At 45.0% G+C, this 24,819-nt stretch overlaps 1 protein-coding gene across 2 annotated transcripts in view; it reads right to left on the bottom strand.

Annotated features, from left to right (window-relative positions):
- The window catches only part of LOC146194963 (fatty acid synthase-like), a 138,836-nt gene that overhangs the window by 90,051 nt on the left and 23,966 nt on the right, over window positions 1-24,819 (bottom strand). For both annotated transcript variants that reach the window (XM_084597596.1, XM_084597597.1), the window contains exons 8-11: window positions 12,921-13,222; window positions 6,267-6,656; window positions 4,588-4,777; window positions 2,865-3,094 (exon numbers count right to left, since the gene is read on the bottom strand). In XM_084597596.1, coding sequence (XP_084453722.1) covers window positions 2,865-3,094; window positions 4,588-4,777; window positions 6,267-6,656; window positions 12,921-13,222 — 1,112 coding nt within the window. The remainder of the gene's footprint in view (window positions 1-2,864; window positions 3,095-4,587; window positions 4,778-6,266; window positions 6,657-12,920; window positions 13,223-24,819) is intronic.

The raw sequence follows: 24,819 nt of genomic DNA, 5'->3' as shown, positions 1-24,819 counted from the left end.
CATTTTTATCTGTTGCAGATGCTGAGCGTGTGCCGATGATAACATCACAAGGTCTTGTAATTCCTATCCCCGTGGCTCGCAGATTGCAGGTAGCGAACAACTTGTGCCCATGATTTATCAAAATGTGATTGCTGTTACTTCATTACTTTGATATTCATGATTACTTTTCATGTTCATGATTCGCTGCGGTACTTGATATATTCCGTTTCTAAAAATAAATCGTGCGCGGTCATGAACCGGCATGCACTAGCCGGCTCAGGGCAGCTTAAGTCTGTCGCAGTGTTTCTATAGAAACACGACGGCTGACCTTCGTTTTGCCGCCAGGTGTGTTCGATTCATTTGCCTGCGCAAACTGCGCATTATATATCGACAGGAGACCTAAGCTACTAGTTGACAAGTTGTTTACTTGACAAGCAACTTGTATCAATATACTTCTTCAATAGTGCAAAATAAAAGCATTTCACATCTTTATTGCACTTGGCACATTGTTACGCTGACGTCCACCCGAATTTAGTCATCACAGGAAGATCGGTTCAACTTGGTGCGATATTTCGCGTCAAGTAGCTACGCTTCATTGTAAATAAATTATTTGCTGGAAAACGTTCACATAATTTGCCGTGCAAAGGATCGCAGTTCATAAGACTCCCAATAGAAAAAAAAATAAAAATCACGATAACACTCTCAGTTTAAAAGCGACCTCATAGTTTCGCAATGCGGGGAAGCAACGCTCGCAGCTTAATTGTCAGGGAGATGCGGATGTCATGTTGAGCTTTTAGGTCAATCTATATATATTAATGTTCTTCATAGCAATAAAACTGTGATAAAAATGCTATGCAGGGAAGAGAAATCGTATAGTCTACTCATCGGCGCAGCCATTCTGAGACAACACGTCTGCTACCGCCTATTTAAACTCCCTACTACATGATTACTCATGAGAAAACCATACAATGCAGTATGGCCCATTTTAGACACTCCTCATGGCCTGTGCAGGTTCTTTGCAATGTTCTGAATACCATGCTCAAGGTGCGACAATAGTTCCGCATCCGGCATTTGAGGGCGTGAGCTTAAACCAGTAGTGGAGGACTGTCGGTTACACCGACGCGTATAACAGTGCAGTTGGCTGCACGTACATCGCTCATAATATTATTGAACCTTACGCAATGATATCGTTTTATTCTTTTTTACTGTAAACAGAAAGACACTTCTGCTGTCTGCGCGATATTTTGGCGAAACGAACAATCAGAAATCACAGCTGCGTTTTTGCCGCATAAATAAATTACGAAGCAAAGCCGCGAAGCGTTGACAGCTGATGTCCACAGAATAACGTAAATGCCTTTTGTACTATGACATCAACTATGGCGCTTTATATTGTAGTGATAATGATCTAGGGTTTTTTTTTTTTTTTTCGAAAGGTGACTTTCTGGAACGACATCTTGCCTTGGCTCCAAACGAATCGCTCACTGTTCCTTGCGTATCGCAGAAACTGCCCTTTTCTAGCAAGTAACGCCTAATATGACCACGGCGCATGCAATTAAAATGATGAGAGTTAACTTTTTGCTTTTAATTTGTTCCAAATTAACAGCATGAAGAAGCCAGTGAAACGAAGATTGATGCAACAAGATTCCGGTGTTGTGTGTGCAACATTTTTCAAGTTTCCCGCTATATTTTGCACAAAGAGGCCTTGCGAATTGCCCCGCCGGGGTGGTGCAGTGGTAAGACGCCCGACTACTGTGCCGGAGTTCCCGGGTTCGAACCCGACCGCGGCGGCTGCGTTTCGATGGAGGCGAAACGAAGTGGCGTCCGTGTGCTGTGCGATGTCAGCGCACGTTAAAGATCCCCAGGTGGTCGAAATTATTCCGTAGCCCTCCACTACGGCTCCTCTTTCTCTCTTTCCACTTTCATTCCCACCTTCCTCTCTTCCCTTACGGCGCGGTTCGGGTGTCCACAGAGCAAGTGTGACAGTTACTGCGCCTTTCCCTTCCTGTGAACCAATTTAACTTTATTTTAACCTTGCGAAAGTTTCGAGCTGTAGTTGGAGGTTCTTAAAGCCCTGGATGACTGATGTTGCCTACTATGCGCCGCTATCAGTGAAATCAGCTTCGTAGGCTTGCTTTTTTGAGCTTAAGTGCGTCCGCCCTGTTTTTAGGAACACAAATAGCGGTGTGTAAAGAAGCAATTCGTTATTACTATTTTCAACAAGCTCTTCAAAAGGTTCCATATTTGTTTAGTACTGGCTTGAAGAGCTTGTTTTAAGCTTTATTTTTATATCACACAGCTTATATCAATGTTTTAAATTCACAGCCACTCTTCAAGAATAATGCGAAGCATCCACAGAAAACGATCCTTGTGACGCAAACTCATGAAAAATTGCAACTGGGATGGTTAGGATATTTACAGGTTACCGTCGATTGTACTTCGCTGAATTGTCGTAGTATAAAACAAATATGCACCAAGACCATGTGTGGACAAGCGTGCGGATGTGCACACACGGACAACTATAAAAGGGAGTAATTAAACTAGCCGTACATTTAAGCGCAATAGTTATCGAGCGGAAATGCTTGCTTGGATTATGCAGGGCAGACAAAGGAAGTGTCCGCAGCAGGAGGCGACAATGTTTTCATGCCTCACTGATTGCGGTAGCAACGAAGCAACAATCGGTTTTGTTGTACCTAACTTAAAGATTCTAGTGTTCATAGAATAAAACTTTCTGCCGCTTCGAAAGCGCTGAAGGGCTTCAGTATTGTAGCAATGAGTACCGTGCGGCGGTGCTTTGTTTTTCAAGTAAAACGGATGCCTAAGGACTGTAGTTCATGATACACACCACTGAAGTATCCTAAATTGTTCGAACTTCCTCGTACATTTACCTCCTTCAGGTGTTCCAGCAGCGGAGGCCCAACACTCTCAACGTACTTGCTGTGGAAGGCCACGTTTCCGGTCTTCACCTCACGTGCGAAGACGTTTTCAGCCCTGAGCTCCTGGATAAGGGCGGCCACGGCTTCGGGCGTCCCGGACACAGTGACCGAGTCTTCGGCGTTGTGGCAAGCTGGCGCGACGCCGTCACGACAACGCTTTTTGGCTTCCTCCCACGTCAGGCCTTGCGAATTGTGAGGAATGCTTGTTGTATTCGTACTAGTACTCGCAACATTGCACATTGAACAAATAAAAGCTTGAATTTTGATAGCCAGAATTATTCTTATTTACACTGACAGTGTTTGACTATACAATCGTATTTCACTTCCTATTTGGTGGGTAAATGGAGCGTTCTGTTAGGAAATAAAATGCCATAAACTTTAAACGTAAGTTCCTTCCCCGTATTACATTCCCCTAATTAAGAGGAATAGTTTCAAACTAAAGTTTACACCTGTCACTCCAACACATCCAATGGGATCGAAAATTAATTAAACGCCGTGTGCGACTCAATTTATAGACGCTAGTTAATTGCCATAATTCCTTCTTTCATTTGCACACCAAGCTCGGGCTCCGACCAAGTCGGGCGACTTCTTCAGTAAGCTTACTCTCGAATTTTAAAAACCGCTGCTTCCAGCGATAGAGAAGGGGCATTGGCAAAACGAAAGCATGCGTAGTGGTTGCTACCATGAAGGTGCAGTCGCTATCTCTATTTTTGTTGCTAGTAGAAATCCAAACCGTTTCTTGAACGGAGGCCCTCTCTCAAAACCCCATATTCTCTGCACAGCGTGCGGGATATAAAGTATCTTTCTTTTCACGCATACCGGTGTTTTTAGAAGAATCATTAAAAGTGAATATTATAACATTTATGCAAACCTATAAAATATAAGCTAACTGGGATTGAAAAATCATAGTGGGCTAATTTGAGAGAAATACTTTGACGTCTAGAGCGTGACTGAACTGAAGAAGAGCTGCGTAAAATTTATTAAATTTGAAAGCAAATTGTACGGCAGAGAAAATATGAAAACTGGCTTTGAGCAGCAGTTATTCTGCCATAGGGAAGTAAATACAATATTCTTTATTACATTGAATAACTGTAAGTTCAGCAAAATGCTCGTAGAGATCTTATTAGGTAGTTCATTAACTTTTTTAAAACAAGGCACCAGCTGACAAAAGGTAAGCATTGTACTTGGAAATATACCATACTGAAAAGCATGTATTACGTTCAAAGATTTCTTCTATATGGTAGCAAAATGAACAATTCATGTGAATTTATAGGAGAAGTTAAGTGAAAAACATTGGGTCGTTGGGCCCGTCGCCTGAGAAGAAATATAGGTGCGCAAAATTTGTTCTATTTCAACGTTTGTACCGCTGTGACTAAATGTAAATGTGTTGGAGACCATTTTGTTATCGAATTTGCGAATGAAATACATTCTTCTGGTTTAAACGACGCAAACAGAAACTAAGTAGCCAAAAAAAATTCAAATACCTTCTTAAAGCATCTTGGGCTGCAATTTTGTTTTTATACAGCTCTTGTGCATAGTATTGTATTCACGACGTGTTAATTCCTAGATTTACAACGTCGGTAAGAGTTAATACATGAACCCTTCAGAACTTCACAATACCAACAGCTGTCTGCTTCTTGGACGCTCTAAGCGAAAAGAGAACCGATTTGCTTACCGACAGCAGCCATGGCTCCCTTTGGCAGGTTAGCCTGATCGGTACACCGTCCCCGCCAGAAAGAACAGAGTACGGCTTGTTCAGCCGTTAAGCAACCATCCGCATAGGCGCAGGCTATCTCACCTAGGGAGTGACCCAGCATTCCGTCAGGCTTAACGCCCAAAGCATGCAGCACATCTACCAGAGCGACCTATTGGAGAGAACGGTCGTGTCAATCAGTATTGATAAGAATAGGTTCTAGATAGCGACAACAGACTGCATTACACGGAGACATGTCTATCTGTGGTTTAACGAAAGGTACAACAGTCCATGACCAAGTCATGTAAAAATGGCGCCTCCGAAACCATACGTGTTTATTGTTGCCAATGAGGCTGTTCCTTGTTTCTAATGAAAGAGAAGGTAAAAATGACGCTTAAGCCGAAATGATTGCTTGTAGACTGGTGGCACAGTTCCTTGCCTCCGGTTTATGTATCAGGCGTAGTTGGGGTCAATGATGGCGAACAAAACGCGCGTCGTGACGCTATGTGTTTTGAGCAAAGGTTGTTAAGTTACTCCAGTAAACAGTATCCTGTTGTTTGTACGCGCTCGCAGCGACAGCATTCGAACATACGTTTTTTTCTTGCATTGCGTTGAATCTCGCTGATCCTTTTGGCGAATTCTCCCGTCTCAAAGTTTTGAGCTTAATTGCTATTAGCGAGGGGATGCGATAGACGGACCTAGAGAAAATGGATATCAGGCAGGAGTTCTCGACTTTCGCCAGAAAGGAAGGCAGGTAGGAAATGCATATGTGTTACTCCGAAACATTTCTTCCCAGATCTGCGATTGCACCCCACAGTATTTATACAAAAATCCAGGCCAGCAGCTGGGGAGAAGCCGTTCAGACTGACAGCCTTGAGTTGGAGTATCTCCTTTTAAGCGTTTTAAACGTGCGGGTGGCCAGAAGAGAGGGACTCTTGACGGACCGTTTGTAGTTTCGCTTCCAGCTCGTTTTTTTTTGTTTCCTCGAAAATTTGCGTCGCATGCCTTTCGAAATACGAAAGAACACACTTTTTTGAGGAACAGAGTGGTTAGAAGTATAATTCTGTGCGAGTTCGATTTCTATACACATGGAAGGGGAGTTGATAGCCCTTTCGTTCTACCAAGACATCGATCAACGGGAAATGATAACTTAGCTGTCTTCGACTGCAAACAGTAATTCCGACTCGACTGCATTCAGTTCGTGCAGATTGCAGGAAGAATTCTCTTTGCAAAGGATGCAAAAGAATCCGCTACATATCACTAAACTTTATTGCAATGAGGTGTGAAAGGGGCGAGAACTTCCGTTTTAAGAGCCTCGTGATAAAATTGGCAGTTGCTACGGAAATGGATGCGTCCACGTGCCTGCGAACCAGTAATGAGAGTTGCCTCATCCTGATTGTTTTCTGTTAAGAATTACTCTGCCGAATGTTATCCTGTTTTTCGTTTAGCTGCCGCCTCCCTGAAACTACCACCTGCCAAAGCCACGATCGTAATTTTTCGCTCATAATATCGACAACGCCTGCCGCCAAACTTTTTCTGTATCAACCGATTTTAACACTATCGCGTTAATAAATGTTCTGAGGCACAGTTTCAGCTAATACCACCATTTATGCTATATGCAGATTTAGAATTTCACAGTAAGTTAATCTCTCCGGACTCACCTGAATTGATGTGATGGATGCGAGGAGTGATGCCATGGTCTCCTTCGCAGCTGTCTCGTTTGTCACTGTATCCATTAGGTCTATTCCAAACTGCATGAGCAAGTCATGCGACCGACGCAGAGACCGGGAGAACAATTCAAAATGAAGCATGTGACGTGCCATGCCGCTCCACTGGCAACCCATGCCGCTGAAGATGAACCACAAGGGTCGCCTCTCTGACGGTGCATTCTCGACTGTTCCCTTGACTGGCTCCTTGACGTCATGACCGACTGGCACAATGACGAAGCTGCGGAAAGGGAACTGCTTCACGCTGGGCTGGCCAACAAGGTTGAGGAGAGCGTAGGCAGAATCGGGGTAAGGGCCATCGGCAACCAGCCGTGTTATGGTGCCCTGCGGTTTAGGTAAAAATGGTTAGCAGTTCTCTTCCAATATGCCGCCAGTTCACATATGAGCACTCTAACTACGTATCTATAAAAACACAACAAAAAACGCATTCTTGAGCTTTACACAACAGAGAAGTCGAAGCTAAATCTTGGATGTTTCACTTCTCCAGCTCAATATGATTACAACGGTTGCCATGCAAGGTACAAATAGAGTGCGTGAGCCTCATTTCGAAGCCAACCGCAACTCAAAGTGCAAGCATTGGCCCGGATCGTGGTTTCAAGCAAGGGTCCCAGTCCAAGCCTCGTCGAGTACCACATGTTGTGACCCATACTCGTACTAGCGTTCTTCAATACACGCTATCTGCAGAGCAGTACTTTGAATGCCGTAAAATAGCTGCGATTGCTTATGGAGAGGAGGTGTAACGATCTTGGCTGTACGCATCACACGTTTCCCTCAAACGTAATTTGCGTACTTCTGCTTTCAGATACGCTTGCATCGATACCGCCAACGAGAAGTTTCGTGTATAAGCTATATAATATAGCGGCGAATTCTTTCACTTCAACTTTATTGCTAACTCTGATGTTGGTCCTCTCCACATATATCAGCAGTAAGCATCATCACTGGAGCAATTGGTGAAAACGTGTCGATTTTAAGCACTTGAAATATCTTCTCTTCAAACAAATGAAATTCCTTCCTGCGTAAGGCCTCGAACACTTCACCGAAACCGTCACCGCTTCAGTAAGTTATTCAAGGCTCTCAATAATACTCTATGCCCAACGTTGCAATCTTTATTAAGTCTTCAGGTGAATCAGCGAAACGTGAAGCTGGCTGGGCCTCATTTTGTTCTTAGTTGAACGGTATTCACAGAATAAAAAGGACATTTTCGGCAGATGAGCGAAAAGCCACCAATGCAATGAAACCAGAGTTTGCGGTTATTGTTAGGCCTCAGAGGTACTCTGCGCTGGACAGGGCCGAAAGCAATGCGCGCACACGACATCAGCATTTGGCGAATATAGAAAAAGAGGTAATTGGCATTCATACAGGTGGATACATACCCACGTCTTCTCATTCATTTCAGTTTATAATAAATTGGTATTATTAAAATAAATATCATTTTGTAGGCATCATACTGTTTTATTTCGTTTATTTCTTTTCTGCAAATTTATTTTTATATCACTTCAGTGATTCTCACAATTTACATTCGACACCTTTCATTAGAGGAAGGGCATTTCTATTGATTGCAGGTGACAAAAAAACGCTGTCCGACAAAAGCTTGCTAAAATTGAAAGGTTTCATTTAATACCAACGCTAACTGATTCTTCCAGCCCTGTTTATGGCTGCGGCTGAGGGTCAATTGAGGCTTCCTTGCCCAGGTCGAAACTGCAGGCAGTCGCTTTGTACCCAATTTGGAAGAACTACCGGATATCTAAGCCCAGCGTTTTTATCCTGCGCGAGTAAAACAGTCAACGAAATCGCTTAGCATTTCTTGTCATAATACCACATCTGTCAACGATAAATGTCCTCAAAGCTGCGCAGTTCTTTCGAATAAGTCGCTAATGCAATCACAGTAAATTCTCCTTTCTCTATCTCTCTCTCTCGCAGCACACACACACACAGACAGACGCATATATATATATATATATATATATATATATATATATATATATATATATATATATATATATATATATATATATATATATATATATATATATATATGGTTTGGTTCGTGGGGTTTAACGCTCCAAAGCAGCTCAGGCTATGATAGACGCCGCAGTGGAGGACTCCGGAAATTTCGACCACCTGGGATTCTTTACCGTGCACTGCTATCGCACGTTATGGACAATCATTCCATCGTTGAGAGCCTGCAGGTTTACCAATGAGATTGAAGATTGCCTCCTGTGGACCCGTTGCGCCCCGCGTCGCTGCTTTGGTCACAGATGCTACGCGTGCCACCGTACCTCTGGCTGCCGATGAAACTTCGATCTTCCACATGCTCAGTGCCGATCTCAGCTCACCTCAACGCTGTACTCTTGTGGATATTCTCCTGCCCTTTTCGGCTATGTGTGGCTTTTCTCAAACAGATGGACCAACCTTTCGCCCTGGACATCGTACCCATCACACCATCGGCCCTAGTTCGGCTCGTCCCACTCGTCAAAAGCCATATCGCGAGTCCCCATCTGAGCGCAAAGTCATTTATCAGCAAGTGAAGGACGCGCTACGGAAGAAGGGGACACAGGAATTATCTATCCCTTGGGCTGCCCCTGTTATTCGCGCACGCAAGAAAGACGGCTCGAAGCGATTCTGCGTCGATTACCGGCGCCTAAATTCTGTTATGAAAAAAGACGTCTATTATCTTCCTCGCATAGACGATGCCCTCGACATCCTGTCTGGTGAGCCCTACTTTTTTTGTCTGGATCTCAGATCTGGCTACTGACAAATTCCAATGGACGCTGCGAATAAGGAAAAAACAGCCTTTTTAACGCCAGATGAACTTTATGAGTTTAATGTTATGCCATACGGGCTGTGCAATGCGCCTGCCATATATGATCGCTTTATGGACACAGTTTCGCGCTGCTTAAAATAGGACATTTGTCTGTGCTACCTGGATGATATCGTCATATTTGGGAAGTCCTTTCAAGAGCATAATGTTCGTCTGGTACACATCTTGAAGTGTCTGCACAATGCCGTCCTAATTTTAAACTGGAAAAAGTGCCGCTTCGAAGAGCGCCAAGCGCTGGTGGTAGGACACCTTGTCAATCGTGATGGTATAATGCCGGATCTCCAGAAAACTGCCGCTGTTGAATCTTTTAAACCCCCGTATACAGTAAAATAGTTGCGCAGTTTTCTAGGGTTGTGTTCATATTTTAAACGCTTTATACATCGCTTTGCTGACGTTGCTTAAAATTGACGTGCCTTAGCAAGAAAAACTCCACTTTTGACTGGACACCAGACTGCGACGCATCATTCTGTCAACTGAAGATTCTTTTGATATCGAAACCCATCCTACTTCATTTCAACCCTTGTGCAGTGACTGAAGTTCACACGGACGCTAGTGGAATCGGTCTCGGGGCAGTCCTTATCCAACAGCACGATGAACGAGAGAATGTGATCGCGTATGCAAGTCGTACCCTGAGCAAGCCGGAGCGAAACTACATAGTCACCGAACAGGAATTACTGGCTGAAGTTTTCGCTGTACAGTGTTTCCGTTCATATTTGTACGGACGTTTACTGTCGTAACTGACCATCATTCACTCTGTTGGCTGCAGAACCTTTGAGACCCATTTGGTCGCCTCCCACGCTATGGGCTCCGGTTACAGGAATATGACTTTGCTGTGGTGTACAAAAGCGGGAGGTGTCATGCAGACGCAGATTGTCTTTCGAGGATGCCAATGGCCATGACCGGACCTGACATCGATGATTTCCAAAATTATATATCTACCCTCGAGCCAGCGTTCCCCGACACGAATGTTTTCAAAGCGGAACAGAAAAGGGATAACAGTCTGCAGCCTCTCTTTGCCGCCACCCAAGCCAGCGCAGCTACAAGCCGTTTTTGTGTGCATGATGGCCTCCTATGGAAAACGAGTTATTTGCCTGTCGGCCAGCGATACCTACTCGTAGTTCCCAAGATGCTTTGCACGAACATATTGCCTGTCATGCATGATGATCCAAATTCTGCGCATTTGGGATCAGTTTGAACACTCCACCATGTTTAAGAAAGTTTTTACTGGCCCAGAATGCGCTCGACGATTGAATAATACGTTGCCAGTTGCAAGCAATGTCAACGGCACAAATGTCCAACTGAAACTCCATCTGGCTTGCTTCACCCTGTGAAGACCCTGACAGCTCCGTTTGATCAAGTAGGCATTGACCTCGTAAGTTCGTTTCCAAAGTCTGTGGAAGGAAATCGCTGGATTGTAATCTGCGCGGACTATACCACACGTTACCGTAAAACCGCCGCTGTTTCATCTGCTACGGTGCATCAGGTGTCGCTTTTCTTGCGGCTCTCAGTCATCTTACGACACGGGCCGCCTTGAATTGACATCCCTGATCGGAGCCGACAATTCACTGCTGATGTTGTTGAAGAGCTCGTGTGTTTATGCGCCGTAACTTCCCGACACTCGACGCCATACCATCCCCAGACAAATGGCTTGACTGAGCGCGTCAACAGAACGTTTATCGACATGCTAGCCATGTATGTGGATGCAGGGCATAAAACCTGGGACACCATACTACCCTTCATCACGTATGCATTTATTACCGCCATGCATGAGACGGCTGAGTACAGTCCATTCTTCCTGCTGTATGTCAGACCGCCACGCTACTCCTTGGATTCTTCCCTTCTCAAGCCGTGAACATCCCTGCCTGGATGAGACCTTCTGTCTCGCCGAAGAAGCTCGGAGAATCGCCCGATTACGGTCTGGTGCTTCCCAAAAACGTTCTAAAGTACGATAAGATGCCAGTAACCAGCGGGTCACGTACTTTATAGGCGATTTAGTCTGGCGGTGGCGTCCAATTCGGCGCCGTGGCCTACATCAAAAACTCTTGGCCCATTATGACGGCCCATATGTGGTTGTCAAACGCATCAGTGATTTAACTTATGCAATAGCCCGCCTGACAGCATCGGGTCATCGGTCTGCCAAAACCGAGCTATGTCATTTTGCCCACTTGAAGCCGTGTCAGCCTCGCACGGCTAACAAACACGTCCAGAGTGCTTAGCAAGATACTCTGTTGGGCGAGATGGTACTTATTCATTATTAATTTCGCATGGCCTCAAAAATGTAGGCAAGGGGTATAATGTTGGCGTCGCATTGACCGCCCCGCTCAAGATGAATAGAATCTGCCCGGCTATTCAAAGGGAAAGAGAAGCGAAGAAGCAAGAATGTGGGGTGAAACATAGAAACCCATATGTTGGATGCAAGACAGGTGTTGTGTATGGGCTTCCACTCTCTTGTGGAGCCAGTTATATAGGACAAACAGGACGATGTATTAATAAGAGACTACAGGAACACTGGGACAACTTGGAAAGTGGAAAGGACAAGACGTTTCTGGTATCACATTGCCATTGATGTGAAATAATGAAGAAGTAGAAGGAGTGCACTCCTAAGTTTGACAGTGTTAAGAGTTTATATCGCCACAAAGAGAAAATAACGAGAGAGATAGTGGAATCGTATTTTATTTCAACGGACAATAAGTGTGTCAGCAAGACTTCTCTTGCTCTTTCAAGCAAAGAGGTGTCTTTTTTAAGTGATTTTTTAAAGTAATTTTTATGCAGCAGGTGAACCCAGGGGTTGTTTCACGTGACTGTTTCGTTTTCTTCATGTTTGTTTTTCTGGGCCTTGGAGTAAAGGGCTTAGGCTTAGTTGTGAGTCAGCGCATGTACTGTGGCTTTCTTGTTTCTTGTCCCTTGTCTTCGTGTTCGCGCTGTTTATATTAATAATGAACAGAGTGCTTAGGCTGAATAGGGGGAAAATGTCACACTACTGACGACGATGAAAGAAGCCGTGTCAGCCTCGCACGACTAACAAACACGTCCAGAGTGCTTAGGCTGAATAGGGGGAAAATGTCACACTACTGACGACGATGAAGGATTGTGCTGGTGTGGCAGACGAAGAGGAAGAAGCGTTGGTGTCTGGGGGCTAGTAGGCTTCCCCTTGTCCCGCTGCCATAGCGCTGTAAATAAACACCCCTTTCTTGTTTCACCGTAACAATATATACAAGCTGGTAACTTTCCGAACACCTTTTCTTACCACACTAAAACTGAAAAGTTACAAATACGCTAATATGAACGCCGATAACAGTTAGTTCACTGATGTATTCGGGAAAGTTAACTTTATGGCTTGTAAAGCTGAATCAGATCATGTTGCCGCTGTTAGCACTTGCATACGAAATCGAAAAGTGGACAATGTGCAAAAGGCCCAACAGATGATAACGTCGGTGCAGCGAGAAAGAAATAACGAAGACCTAAATATCATTGAGAAAGAAAGTTCGGATTATGGTCTAAGAGGCCAGGTATTGAACGCCGGAAAGGTAACAGATGAAGTATCAGTAGAAAATGACTTATACTGAGATAATAATAACAAAAAGTGTTTTAGAGGAATGGCGTTGAAAGCCGAGTGTAGTGAGGGGCGGAGAGTCGGCGGGATGACGTATTTTGAAAACAATTCATGGTTCTCATCGCCTAGAAGTGCTTTTAATCGGGTAAAATGAAATATATCTACCGGTCTGCTGAAATTTGGAGATTTCCGATAAGGGTGAGAGGTAACTTACCGAGAGCGAATGTTTACTTCTCCCTGCTAGAAGCACCAACCGAGGCAGCTCTTTCTTCTCGCGTGATATGCAATCGACGTGGGAACTCGAGTTAGCCTCCAGAATCACGTGCGCATTGGCACCCCCGAATCCAGTCGAATTAATGCCAACCGGTCCTCCTGGAAACGGTGTCGCCTTGTCCACCACTTGCACACTGCCGTCGAACAGTGCAGGAATGCTTGGATTTGGCTTCTGGAAGTGCAGGTTGGCGGCGATGATGCCGGTCTCCATGGCAAGAATCACCTTGGCCACACAACAAAGGCCTGTAAATAGACATTGCGCGTTGTACCTATGTCATGCGGCCAATGTTAGGTCGATCAGAGAGACTTGCTTTCAACGACTGGCTTTGAGAACATGAAGTGAGTTACCGACCTGCAATGCAGAACAGCGAGTGTGAGTTCGTTGCCCGGTTAAACACTCGTGATGTGGTTAATCACATCACTGCGCCAAAAACACTGATGAGCCGTTAGCATTAGAGTCCCAAAGGACATGTGCGTGCGCATCCATTTATCGCGCCGATTTTCGAAGGAAATAAATACGTGTGCGATGCAATTCGGCAACCACCAAGAGAGATGTGATTGTCAGTATCATGCTTTTTCTCTTTTTGTGTGCATTCATGTTTCCACAGTTTTTGTTACTAAGATCAGCAATTTAAAGTAGAGACCGACAAGAGTATTGCTTACAGAAGCTCTGATTTGACGCGGGAAATGTAACAGCACAAGCTTCGGAAGTAAAAGGATTGCCTTTGCAGAATGAAATATTAATATTACGTTCTATTTTCGAAACTACTACTGAATAGAACAACCACAAAGAACCTTAACCCAGTAAGAAATTAAAAATCACAGCAGACACAGGATAGAGAGAGGTAATGGCACAGCGTGGGTGCTGATTTCAGCTGCGGTTTTTATTTCTAAATGTATCACGAACTGGCGTACATATCTGCCCACCTTAGTGCAGCTATTCTGGGCTAAAGAGATTATTAGGCTTCAACACTTCACTTCGCAACAACCCAGCATTATTATGAACGACTCTGACCGACGATCCAATTTTCAGATTGCCATGTTTTACTTACTAATTCTTTATCAGTTCAGTTCAGGCGTTCAGTCGTGTCCGACTCTTCGTGACCCTATGGACCATGTCACGCCACGCTTTCCGGTCTCTCACTATCTAATTGTGACTGGCCATAGGGTTTTCGTGGCAGGAAATACTGGAGTGGGTTGCCATTACCTTCTCCAGTGAATCACATTTTGTCAGAACTCTCTGCCGTGACCTTTCTATCTTGGGTGGCCCTACACAGCAGAACTCACGACTTCATCGAGTTTCGCAAGCCCCTCCGCCACGACAAGGCAGTGATCCATGAAGGGGAATTCTTTATAGACTACTGCGTACATATAAGCATCTCTATAATGCTTTGCCGCAATAGAACACAAAAACATTCCTCTGCTCACATTTCGCATTCAAAAGTATCGTAATCGTCTCAAGAATCATTTACAAACGCATGTTAACCTGTGTTTTACGGTTAAACCGGTTAAACCAGGTAGTCAGGTAGTCAGGTAATTCTTTATAGACTACCTGGTTTAACCGGTTTAACCGTAAAACACAGGTAAACATGCGTTTGTAAATGATTCTTGAGACGATTACGATACTTTTGAATGCGAAATGTGAGCAGAGGAATGTTTTTGTGTTCTATTGCGGCAAAGCATTATAGAGATGCTTGTATGTACGCATGCTTCTTTTGGTTTGGTTTGTGGGGTATAACGTCCCAAAGTGCCTCAGGCTACGAAAGACGCCGTAGTGGAGAGATCCGGAAATTTTTACCACTTGGGGTTCTTTAACGTGCACTGACATCGGATAGCACATGGGTTCGTTGCTTTTCTCCTCCATCAAAATAAGCCGCCGCGGCCGACATTCAATGTCGCATCTTGAGCACAGCAGTCGAGCCAAAAACCACTGCCACATTACGGCGGGGCATGTGTGCATATGTTTGTATGAATGCATGTAGGCATGCATGTATGCATGTATGTATGTATGTGTGTAGGCATATATGTATGCATGCGTGCGTGTATGTATGCATGTGTGCTTGCGTGCATGTGTGCGTGCTGTATGTGTGCATGTGTGTGTGTGTTTGTGCGCGTGGACTGTTACAAAGTACTGATGTTTTTTTTTCCTCCCAAGCGAAAAGAATAGAAATAAAAGCCACCAGTCAGCGCTGTAGAACTTGTGGCGCTTTTCTTTTATTCTGTGAAACACTCTTTGACTCGTGTCTGTTTTGCACGTTTCCCCGGCAGCTGTACCAACGGCGACGAGGCTGTACCGGCGAAAGGGCGCATAAGAGCTAAGTTTTAAAAAATATGTAATGTGCTAAATAAGAATACAACGCTTTCTAGACATATTGAAGTTACGAGGTGACAGTTTAGTCGAGCTATCTTCGCATTACTGCCGTTTCAAGCATTCAGAAGGCACTCATAGCAATAAAAATAATGGTTGAAGCCCATGGCGACGAGAATATTGCTAATTATTTTGTTTTCTCTTGAAATAGCAGTCTGGTCATGCCGAACGTCTACAGGCACCAGCCGGCTCAACTTTATAAGCATTTGCGTCACATGTATCGAGTATCTAGATTATACGTACACCCATACTTCTTATTTACTGCTCAAAAAGCGCGGGTTCGGCGTAGCTCATGGAGAAATGAATTAACTGTTCTGGCGGAGACGACTGCACCACCCTATCGAAGAGCAGTTTGAAACTGCAGATAAACTGCATAGTTATCACATATGTCTTAAACAACAACAAAAAAGGATGTTCAGTGCGAACTTTATAGGAGGACGTTACGTTGTCAGCTTTTAATTATGCAGCTAAGAATTATCGTCGAAGTTTGCATTTTCTGCAGGCCACTGATGCCATAAGAAAGAGAAGTCAAAAGCTGAAAGAGCTTGTAGAGGTACTAAAATATTCGTAAATGCTTTCAAAGATTACACATAAAGAAGAGACATCTACCTCGTTTTAAGAATTAACGAGGAAGCTTCTCTTGGAGAAGTACCGCCTATATATGACGTGTCCTCTACCCGTTTAAGTTATCGTCCTGGATAATAAATTGAATCAGGAACCTCCAGGTGAATTACGTGTGGACAGTCTAATGAACATTGGAGACGAGGGTCTAAGATTGGAGCTTGGTAGATTTAACAGTGTTCTATATTGTGCTCATACATGATGCTTATTAGAGTCCAGTGCAGCACCCATTTTGATTCGGTGTTCACAAAGAGCTCTAAACACGGTGTCCACATTGTTAACCAATATCAGTTCGAGCTTGAGGGAGGAATTGATGCCCTGGAAAAAGGGGCTGGAAAGGAAGATTTTAGTTTTAAAAATATTGCTTTTATTATTGCTGCCATCGCTTCGTTGTTTTAATAACCAACTCCGTGCGGTTAGTCCATATCGCTTCGATCCACTTTGAAGCGTTGCCGATTGATGCTGAGCCAGAATTTTAGAAGTGGGTGCTGTCAAACTCAGCTTGCTAGCACAATCAAATGAACAAGGTTAAAAGGCTGCTGCTAGAAGAAACGTCACACAGCTAAGTACCAACGGTAAAAAACCATTTGTGATCTTTCTTCTCAGCCCTTTTCAAAATATCCAGAAAGGGTTCGACAATAATTAGCACTTTTGGCATCTCAGTCATAGAAATATTGGAATAACACCGATTCCTGGGAGAAAAAAAAAATAATCTTTGAATAAACATTTGTGGACTTTACCTAGGAAAAAGCACCGAAAAATACAAAACCTGCTCATAAATAAATTCGATCATGCTGTATGGTTGAAGTTCTGGTGCTGCGTTAACCATGCGGCTTTTCCCTCCAAGCTAGCTCGCCCTTTCTTCTATCGAGCCTTAGCATAGCAAGTTATGATCCGGTTAAACAACATGTATGCAAAAGCATAGCGCACAATTTTTTTTTGCGCCCTGAATTTTTTTTTGGCTTTAGGTGTTACCGCTAGGTTTATTATTTTCATTGTGCGTTGCTAAGAGTCCAGTCATTACCTTGGGCTCACAGGACGGAGGCAGCGGATTAAGCTGTCGGTTTAAAGTATCAATCGGTTTTGAAGAATCCCTGGCAGGGTCAGCCTGACGATTAGAAAAAAACAAAAATACGGAACCCTTAAGCTCCTCCTTTAAGTATATGATGGGGTAGCGTAGGGGAAAACTTGGATGAAGCCCCCTTTATCCATGTGATATGTATATACCTGAATGACCTAGGGGTAACGTGTCAGGCTCCTAATGCAAGTGCCCTGGCAGGCAGATCTTGATACCAACCTCCTATATAAATGGAGAGTCCCGAGTTGGCAGCTAGCTGCAGCCACGCATAACGAAGGGCAACCCTACCTCGATTCTGTGCTTGACTATGACCGCTGCCGGCTACCACCTGCTCGTCATGCTCGTGAGTATTCGCTCACAGCGCCTACTACGACGCCGACGAAGGATTGTCTGGTCAATGGGGTCTTATTTGACGCTATCGCGTTAATAAATCTTCAGATTAGGCGGCAAAGAATATTGCACACGCGGCATTCAGTTGTGCAGCCTCTCGAGCTTTACTGGCTTGTCTTGGTTTTCCGCGCCTGGAAAATCACATCACTCGACAGGACGCGCTCTCCGCAATCAAAACGTAAGAGAGCAGCTGTAGACAAAAGCGAATGATGGTGGGAACTCTGAAACTAGCAGAAGGAGCTGCGACTCTTCGAAAATAGTAGAGACGCTGACGTCTCAGTCAATATAGGAATATTAGAGACTGCAGAGTATAGCTGCCAAGATTTTGAATAATAGTAGAATGAGCGTAGCAGTACACTTCAGCATATACAAGGGAAAACATATTACAGGGCGGCTGTAGGGTTGGGAGTTTAGCGCCTTGACACAGAGACGTGCTCAAAACTGTGAAGGCCGTCGTTGATGTAGACATGGCGAAGCTAATATCCTTAGCGTAGTGAAACAATCGCAGCCGTATTCGGTAAAGTCAGCTGGTATGGTAGGCGAGGAGTCTTATAAATATGCAAGGTCGCCAAGATTGCAACCGTAGATAAGCTCGACTGCGACGGTAGGACTGCCATTGCTGACTGCTTTGGGGAAGTAAGGAAACCAAAACGAAGTTGTTCAATCTGCGGTGCTCATAAAGACGGCCCAAGTTTAATAGTTCCGTCAATCGGGAAGCGGGTGGAAAGAAGACGCATTTATGCTACTGATACGGAGGAGCTCTCCCAGGTTTGCGACTAGTGTGAGGGGAATTGACAGCCACGCTGAACTGGAATGGTAAAAGAGGTGCGCTACCTGTTAATCTAAGGAATAATGACCCTTGTCGGGATCGCCATGCCATTATATCAAAGAGGGATCTTGGTTCAGGTCATATGGTGAATCTATCAATAGATCGATTGTTCCGAAAATAGAAAGAGGATCGACAATTTCGACGTCCAGATGGCCGACCCTTGCGTCCGAAAGCAGACCCTAGCTAATAGGCATCACACTTTGGCAATAAACTTCAAGCTTCGGACAGCTGAGCTACTCACGTGGCCTTGGTGTTGGTGCTGGGCCAGACATAGCTACACGTTACGCGTCACAGTTTTTGAAAGCCAATTGGAGACAGCGATCCGGTAACGTTTCACGAAACAAGGAAAACGTCAGTCAGGGAACTAGATGTTCTGAAGTACCGGAGAGGTGTGGAGAGCGTTTCCAGTTTGAGCTTTTTCTTATGCAATATTGCTTAACAATAAAGATCACAGCATCGCTTGTGAGCTCGGCTCTGACTCTGCCACATATGGAATGAACAGGCAGTTCTTTGACCGCAAGGAGGTCCTAATGAGAAGCCAATTGTGGTCCCCAGAACTGCTACTGAAGAAAATGAGGTTGTTGAGATATTAACAGCAGCATACAAAAACATAGCTTGTTCGACAAAGCGCCGAAATATCTTCGTGGTATTGCGAAAACAAGATATTCAAAGATACTTCGATATGATGAATGCTGCGTTAACTGCTCCGGTTAATATGTGAAAATTTGTTTGGTACCTACTTTTATATTATTTTTGTAGCTCGACCAAGTTGCGTTCGTCTAGCCAGGTAGCGCCGATAAAACCTATGACATTCGTGCAATCGGGTAGTGGACTGGACAGCTGGCTTTTTATGAGCACGGTATTCACCTTGTTGACCGATAGTAGACGTTGTTTGTGTTTTTTGTAGCGAGAGCTACACCATGCCAGCCACTTTGCCTTTTCGCCGTGATCAAATTTTCGTCGTGGTCGCACCTTGGCCGTGACTCATTGGCCTTGAGCCATTGCTTAGAAACTGCCACAGCCGGAGGTGCCGCTGGACTGCTCTCCGGATGAAAAACATTGTCTTCACCGGGAATCAAACCTCCATCCCTCGCATCCCCAGCTGAGCGCTTTACCAAGTGCGCCACGCCCGAGATTTATTTTTAACATGGTACTTATTACACTGCAAAAAGTCCTATGCACGCACTATGTACAAATGATTTAGAAAATAGCATCAAATCAACACGATACGTAATTGGATATACCAAGTCAAAACACTAAACCAAAGGAAATTTACAGCATATCGTTAAGAATGAGTGTCGCTCCGGTTCAAAGGCAGCCTGGGCATACAATTCCCTTAAATGGACAATCATCCTACAGAAGTGGTCTTCGGTAGAAACAATAAATTTGCGATTTCGGTCCATAATGCGTGTTTTCTCGATTCCGTGGAACCCATTTAGAAAGAACATGTCCAAAAGCTTATCAACGAATTGCAATGCAGTGAGAGATCTTAGAGATGCGGTGCCATATTAGAAGAGAGAGAGACATAGAACATTTATTTGGACCCGCCAAAAGGTTGGCGAGGATGCGTGGCGCAGCTTTGTCCCAGCCATGTCCTCACCCATAGCCGTCGATCTGGATCTGTTGGATCTGAGCAGCGGCCAGGACGAGACAGATGGCTTCGGGTTGTCCTTTTCGTCTTGTTTGAGAAGTAGTGCTTCCCAGGACTCATCTGTTCTCTCAGGTTGGACACTTCTATATCATGTGGATCATGGCCGCTATGCCCTCGCAATATTTGCACGTGGGGCTGAATATTTCCTGGTGCCACTTGCTGTAAAGCTAAGGATTCGGTAATAACCCAGTTTCTAGCTTACGGCACGTACTCGCTTTCGGTGAGTTGCTTACACGCATGTGGAAATGCTGAGCGAGCTAATCTGAAATGATTATGAAATCTTGGTATATATTAAGGGGATCATTGAACTGTAGGGGCTCCTCATTGCTCAAGGGGTACGGGGTTACGTATAAGACATCACTGGGTTCCCGGAAGGTAGCTGTTTCTCGGACCAGTACGTGCGCTTTCTCGTCCCCCTCAGCCCCTGGTGGTGGTGGTGGTGGTGACAAACATTTATTTGTACAAGGAGGTGTTTGAACCGAGGTCCTATTGGCCCAGGTCCTCACAAATCTAGGTGGAGCTCCTATTTCGGAGCCCCAATGGCGTCTAACGCCGCTCGCGCCCTGGCGACCAAGGTCCGCTGGGACTGTAGGTCATGGAAGCTGAGCAGCGCCGCCCCCCTGGTGCGCCGGTGTCCAAATGAGCGCGACCTACTCTGCCGGTGGTGGGCCACTGGCCAACACTCTTGCTGCTATGGCCGAAATGCGGGCCCACGTAAAAGTTTCTAATCACTGATTTTGAGTCACCAACTATAATGTTGGCCTGTTGCTGGATTAGAGCTAGCGCAATGGCCACCTCTTCCGCCTCCATTGCGGTCATGTGTCGGGTACTGCAGCAAACTACCGATCCCCCGTTTTCTCTAGTTGTTACCGAAACACATCCCATACCGTCCGCGCATAGTGCGGCATCTGTATATAAGACGCCCTCAAAATGGGTTTGAAGCACTGCTGTTCTATCAATCCTCCGGCTCACATGGTAGACGGGGTGCATGTTTTTAGGAAGTGGAGGCATGTTTAATTTGTCCCTAAGCTCTCTAGGAACCTTGTCTGTACGTCTGGAGAATGCATGCGGCTTGTGGCACAGTTTCTCTAAAATGCTGCGACCAGTACGAATGCGGAATAGTCTCTGGTATTGTGAGGTCGTTGTAGCCTCAATGATCTCTTCGAGGGTATTGGAAACCATTATATTCAAAATCTTGTTTGTCGATGTATTTGGTGGTAAACCTAGTACCATTTTGACCTCTACGAATGAGAACGTCGTTTGTCTTTCCGCCTTGTGAAGTAGTAAATACGGTGACACATAGACTATCCTGCTGATTATGAAAGACTGAACTGGTCTAAAGAGGTTAGCTTCTTTCATACCCACCTGTGTGTGAGCTGCTTCAGGAGTCTACAAGTTTGACTGGTGCTATTGTCTAGCCTCTGTATTGTTTCCGAATTCCAGGGTCGTGTACAACGCCCATCCCTGCTGTGTGGCCTTATTTCCCAGTCGAATACTTTGCACTGTGTGTCCCCCATACTGATAGTTGCCGTTCTATCACTGAGGAAATCGTCTATGTAGTTGTATGTACGGACTCCTATGTCTAATCCACTCAGATTCTGCAGCATGGCCGAGCGCTTCACGTTATCAAAAGCGTTTAACGCGCCTAGACCAACGATCACCCTGGTGTCTACTGTTAAATTGTACATCTGTTCTTTAAGCTGCAACATTACAATGCATGCGGCCAAGTGCGGTATAAATCCGATCATGATAATCGGATAGATATTGGCTTATAAAATTTCGTTCAGCCGGGTTTGAAAATTAGGCTCTATTAGTTTGCTCACGCATGACGTAAAGCAAGATGGGACGCGAATGTTTGAAACCCGGCTGTTTACCGGCTTCCAGAAGAACACGAGTTTAGCGGCCTTCCATGTCACCAGCAGCCGACCGGCCTGCCAGCAGTCCTGCATGGAGGCTGCAAAGTTTCGGATCGTCCTCAACTAAGTTTACTACCATTCAAATGCTGATCCTGTCCGGTGCAGCAGTGTTTGTTCTCAGTCTATTTATTTCTGCCCGGACTTCGACAACTGTTATCGGGGTATCTAGTTCCGGGTTTTTATGGCCTTCGTAATACGGCCTTACGGCATTCGTAGACATGTACCGTTTTCTCAGCTCAAATACCATTCCTGGGTTTGGGATATGTGAGTAGCCACGGTCCTGTCAAAGGTATGTATTAGCCTGTGAAGTTGCTGCCTGGTGTCCAGTTTAGACTATTCGGGATCTAGAAGATGCCAAAGTACACCTGGAGGCTTTCCAAAATGGCCGCGCAGGTGACGAGGAAGGCATCAATAACATTGACGGTTAGGAAAAAGGATCCTTCAGTCGGACAACTAAGCAAGAGAGGAGGGGGGGAGGGGTTGATGATGATGTCGAAGGAGTAGATCATCACATGTTCCATCAATACCGCAAGAAGGATCTAGAAACGCGACTCACTTAGATAACAGGAAATAGGAACTTGCGCAGACAATTGTCAAATCAAGTCTTTTTTTCAATGTTCATTCCAAAATATACCAGAACAAGATAGCATCTTTACGATTGATGAAACAGTGCTCAATGACTTCCGGAAAGTCGCAAAGGCGGCAATTTACTCTAGATGGAAAAATACTCTTTTTCCCCAACCACGTTTTAAGAGGCAGGGTCTCAGTATGTAATCGTGGGTAGCGCATCTAAATTCTCATTCTCTAGCCTGAGGATATTAGCAGTAAAGCTGTTGGTGCGATACTAACTAATTACTACCTAATCACTAACTAGTAATAAGTAGTAATTAGTAATGACTAAATAGTCATTAGTACTGAAAATGACTGAGTATATAATCACATGGTGACATCATCGGCTGTGACGTCATAACCGGATGTCACTTCGTCTTTATGTTGATAACCAGAAGTGACTCATAATGACCTCACGTCCGGTCATGACATTGCGACTTCGGATTACGTCACCAGGCGAAGTTAACCCCGCCGGGCGTTCGACCCAGGCGTCCGTGCAGCACCATTTATTTGGCGCTTCCTCGAACGCCGCACCACACAGCATATATAAGCAGACTCAGTGCAGTAGGCATCAGCGGCGTTTAAAATTGGTTTACAAAAAAGAAAAGGCACAGTATCTGTCACAACTCTTCGCGGACACCTTAACGGAGTCGTTATAAAAAAGGAAGAAGGTGGAAGTCAAGAAGTAAGAAAGAGGTGCTGTAAGGGTAGGGCTTAAGACCACCGCGCAACAGATGCTTTCGCCTCATCGCATTTTATTGATTAAAAGTGCCCCCTATGATATAAATAAAGTTGAAATCAAATGAGTAAACTACTATACTTTCAAGCCGAACCTAAGCGAAGCTATATAGATGGCTTTCGCGTAACTCAAGGTTTACGAAAAGCTAAACCAGAGCTAACTTTTTTAATGGGGAGGGCGGGGAGGTCACAGCGTGAGATAGCTCGGATGAAAAACTGAAAAAGAGGCGGATGAAGCCGAATTTTATCTAGCGCCAAAAAGAATGATCAGCAACAACGTGATAATCCGATGGGAGGCGATGAGCTAGACAAACTCGGAGCCCAAGCTTGTCGCAGTATGTTGGTCACGCTATGGGTGACCTATAACTAAAAAAAACATTTGAGAGTTCAGATAACTGAGCAATGTGAGATGGGCCAAGGAGTGGAATTGGTCGTGAGCATGTGGGCAAGCCGAGAAAAACAGGACATGGAAGCCATTGGACAGCTAGACCCCTCCTTGAATCCAGGATCCGACCATATACTAGCGCAACTGTGGCCCATTCGTACCACAGACAGTCTCCTCTCACAAACTGTGCGCTAGCGTCTGCAGTGCAAATTAAGCATAGTAGGCATGCCGGGGGCGTTTCTCAAAAACACATTTGGCCATAAGCCTCGGGTAAAGATGCGACGCAGCGATATAGCAAGGATGGCGCCACTTGGCCTGTGTAGGACGCAAAATACCGATGTCAGCACCTTTATCTAAGAGGTCACTGAGTTGGGCCGCACTATTGGCCACGGCCGCAATAGATCCAGGACAGGAAGCACTCTTCCTCGCCTTTCATCAACCTGACCATTTCCTACGTAGTCATATAAGGCTCTGGCACTCGCAGGCACGATAGTGGTAGTGACGGCGGCCACCATGATGACGGAGGATGGTGCTATGTTATGCTGTCCCCAAGCTCCGGCGATGTGGTGAGATACTGGATGATTTGGTTTGGTTTGGGGGTTTAACGTCCAAAAGCGACTCAGGCTATGCGAGATGCTGTAGTGGAAGACTCCAGAAAATTCGACCACCTGGGTTCTTTATTGTGCACTTACATTTCACATTACACGGGCGCCTGGCTTTTAGGCCCCACCGAAAATCGGCCGCCGAGGCCAGGAATCATACCCGCACCTTTGGGAAAAGAAGTCGATTACGCTAACCATTGCGCCACCCCAGTGGGGTAGAGATCCTAGAGAAGACGCTGTTCCTGTTCGGCAAAGCACTGGACAAGCGTCGCATTAAGGTTCTAATAACGGCTGAGGGAAGGCGGGTAGATCAAAACTCTAGGGACAACCGCAGCTCTAGTGAAATGTGAGCGCGCAGATAAGTAGCCAAATCTTATGAATTGCATATTAGTAGCCCTTCCTCTGAGTTTAAGCGGCGAAGCGCTCAGCGTTTTTAGTCCCATGCCTACGTCCGAGTGCTTGGACTACAACAAGCTCCGCCAGGCACTCATGGTTCGCTTTCGTGTGACAGAGGAAGGGTTCAGATAAAAATTCAGTTCTGCTAGTCCCCGTAACGAGGAAGCGTGCTCACAATTCGTGACGCGTCTACAGAATTTTCTAGAAAAATTGATACAGCTGTCGGACACACAAAAAAATAGTACGCAGATCTCTTC

This window comes from Amblyomma maculatum, chromosome 3 (assembly GCF_055883805.1).
Source record: "Amblyomma maculatum isolate TAMU_Amacu chromosome 3, ASM5588380v1, whole genome shotgun sequence".
Taxonomy (NCBI): domain Eukaryota; kingdom Metazoa; phylum Arthropoda; class Arachnida; order Ixodida; family Ixodidae; genus Amblyomma; species Amblyomma maculatum.
The sequence above is the reverse complement of the archived record's forward strand: the minus strand, read 5'-3'. Positions and strand labels throughout refer to the sequence as shown.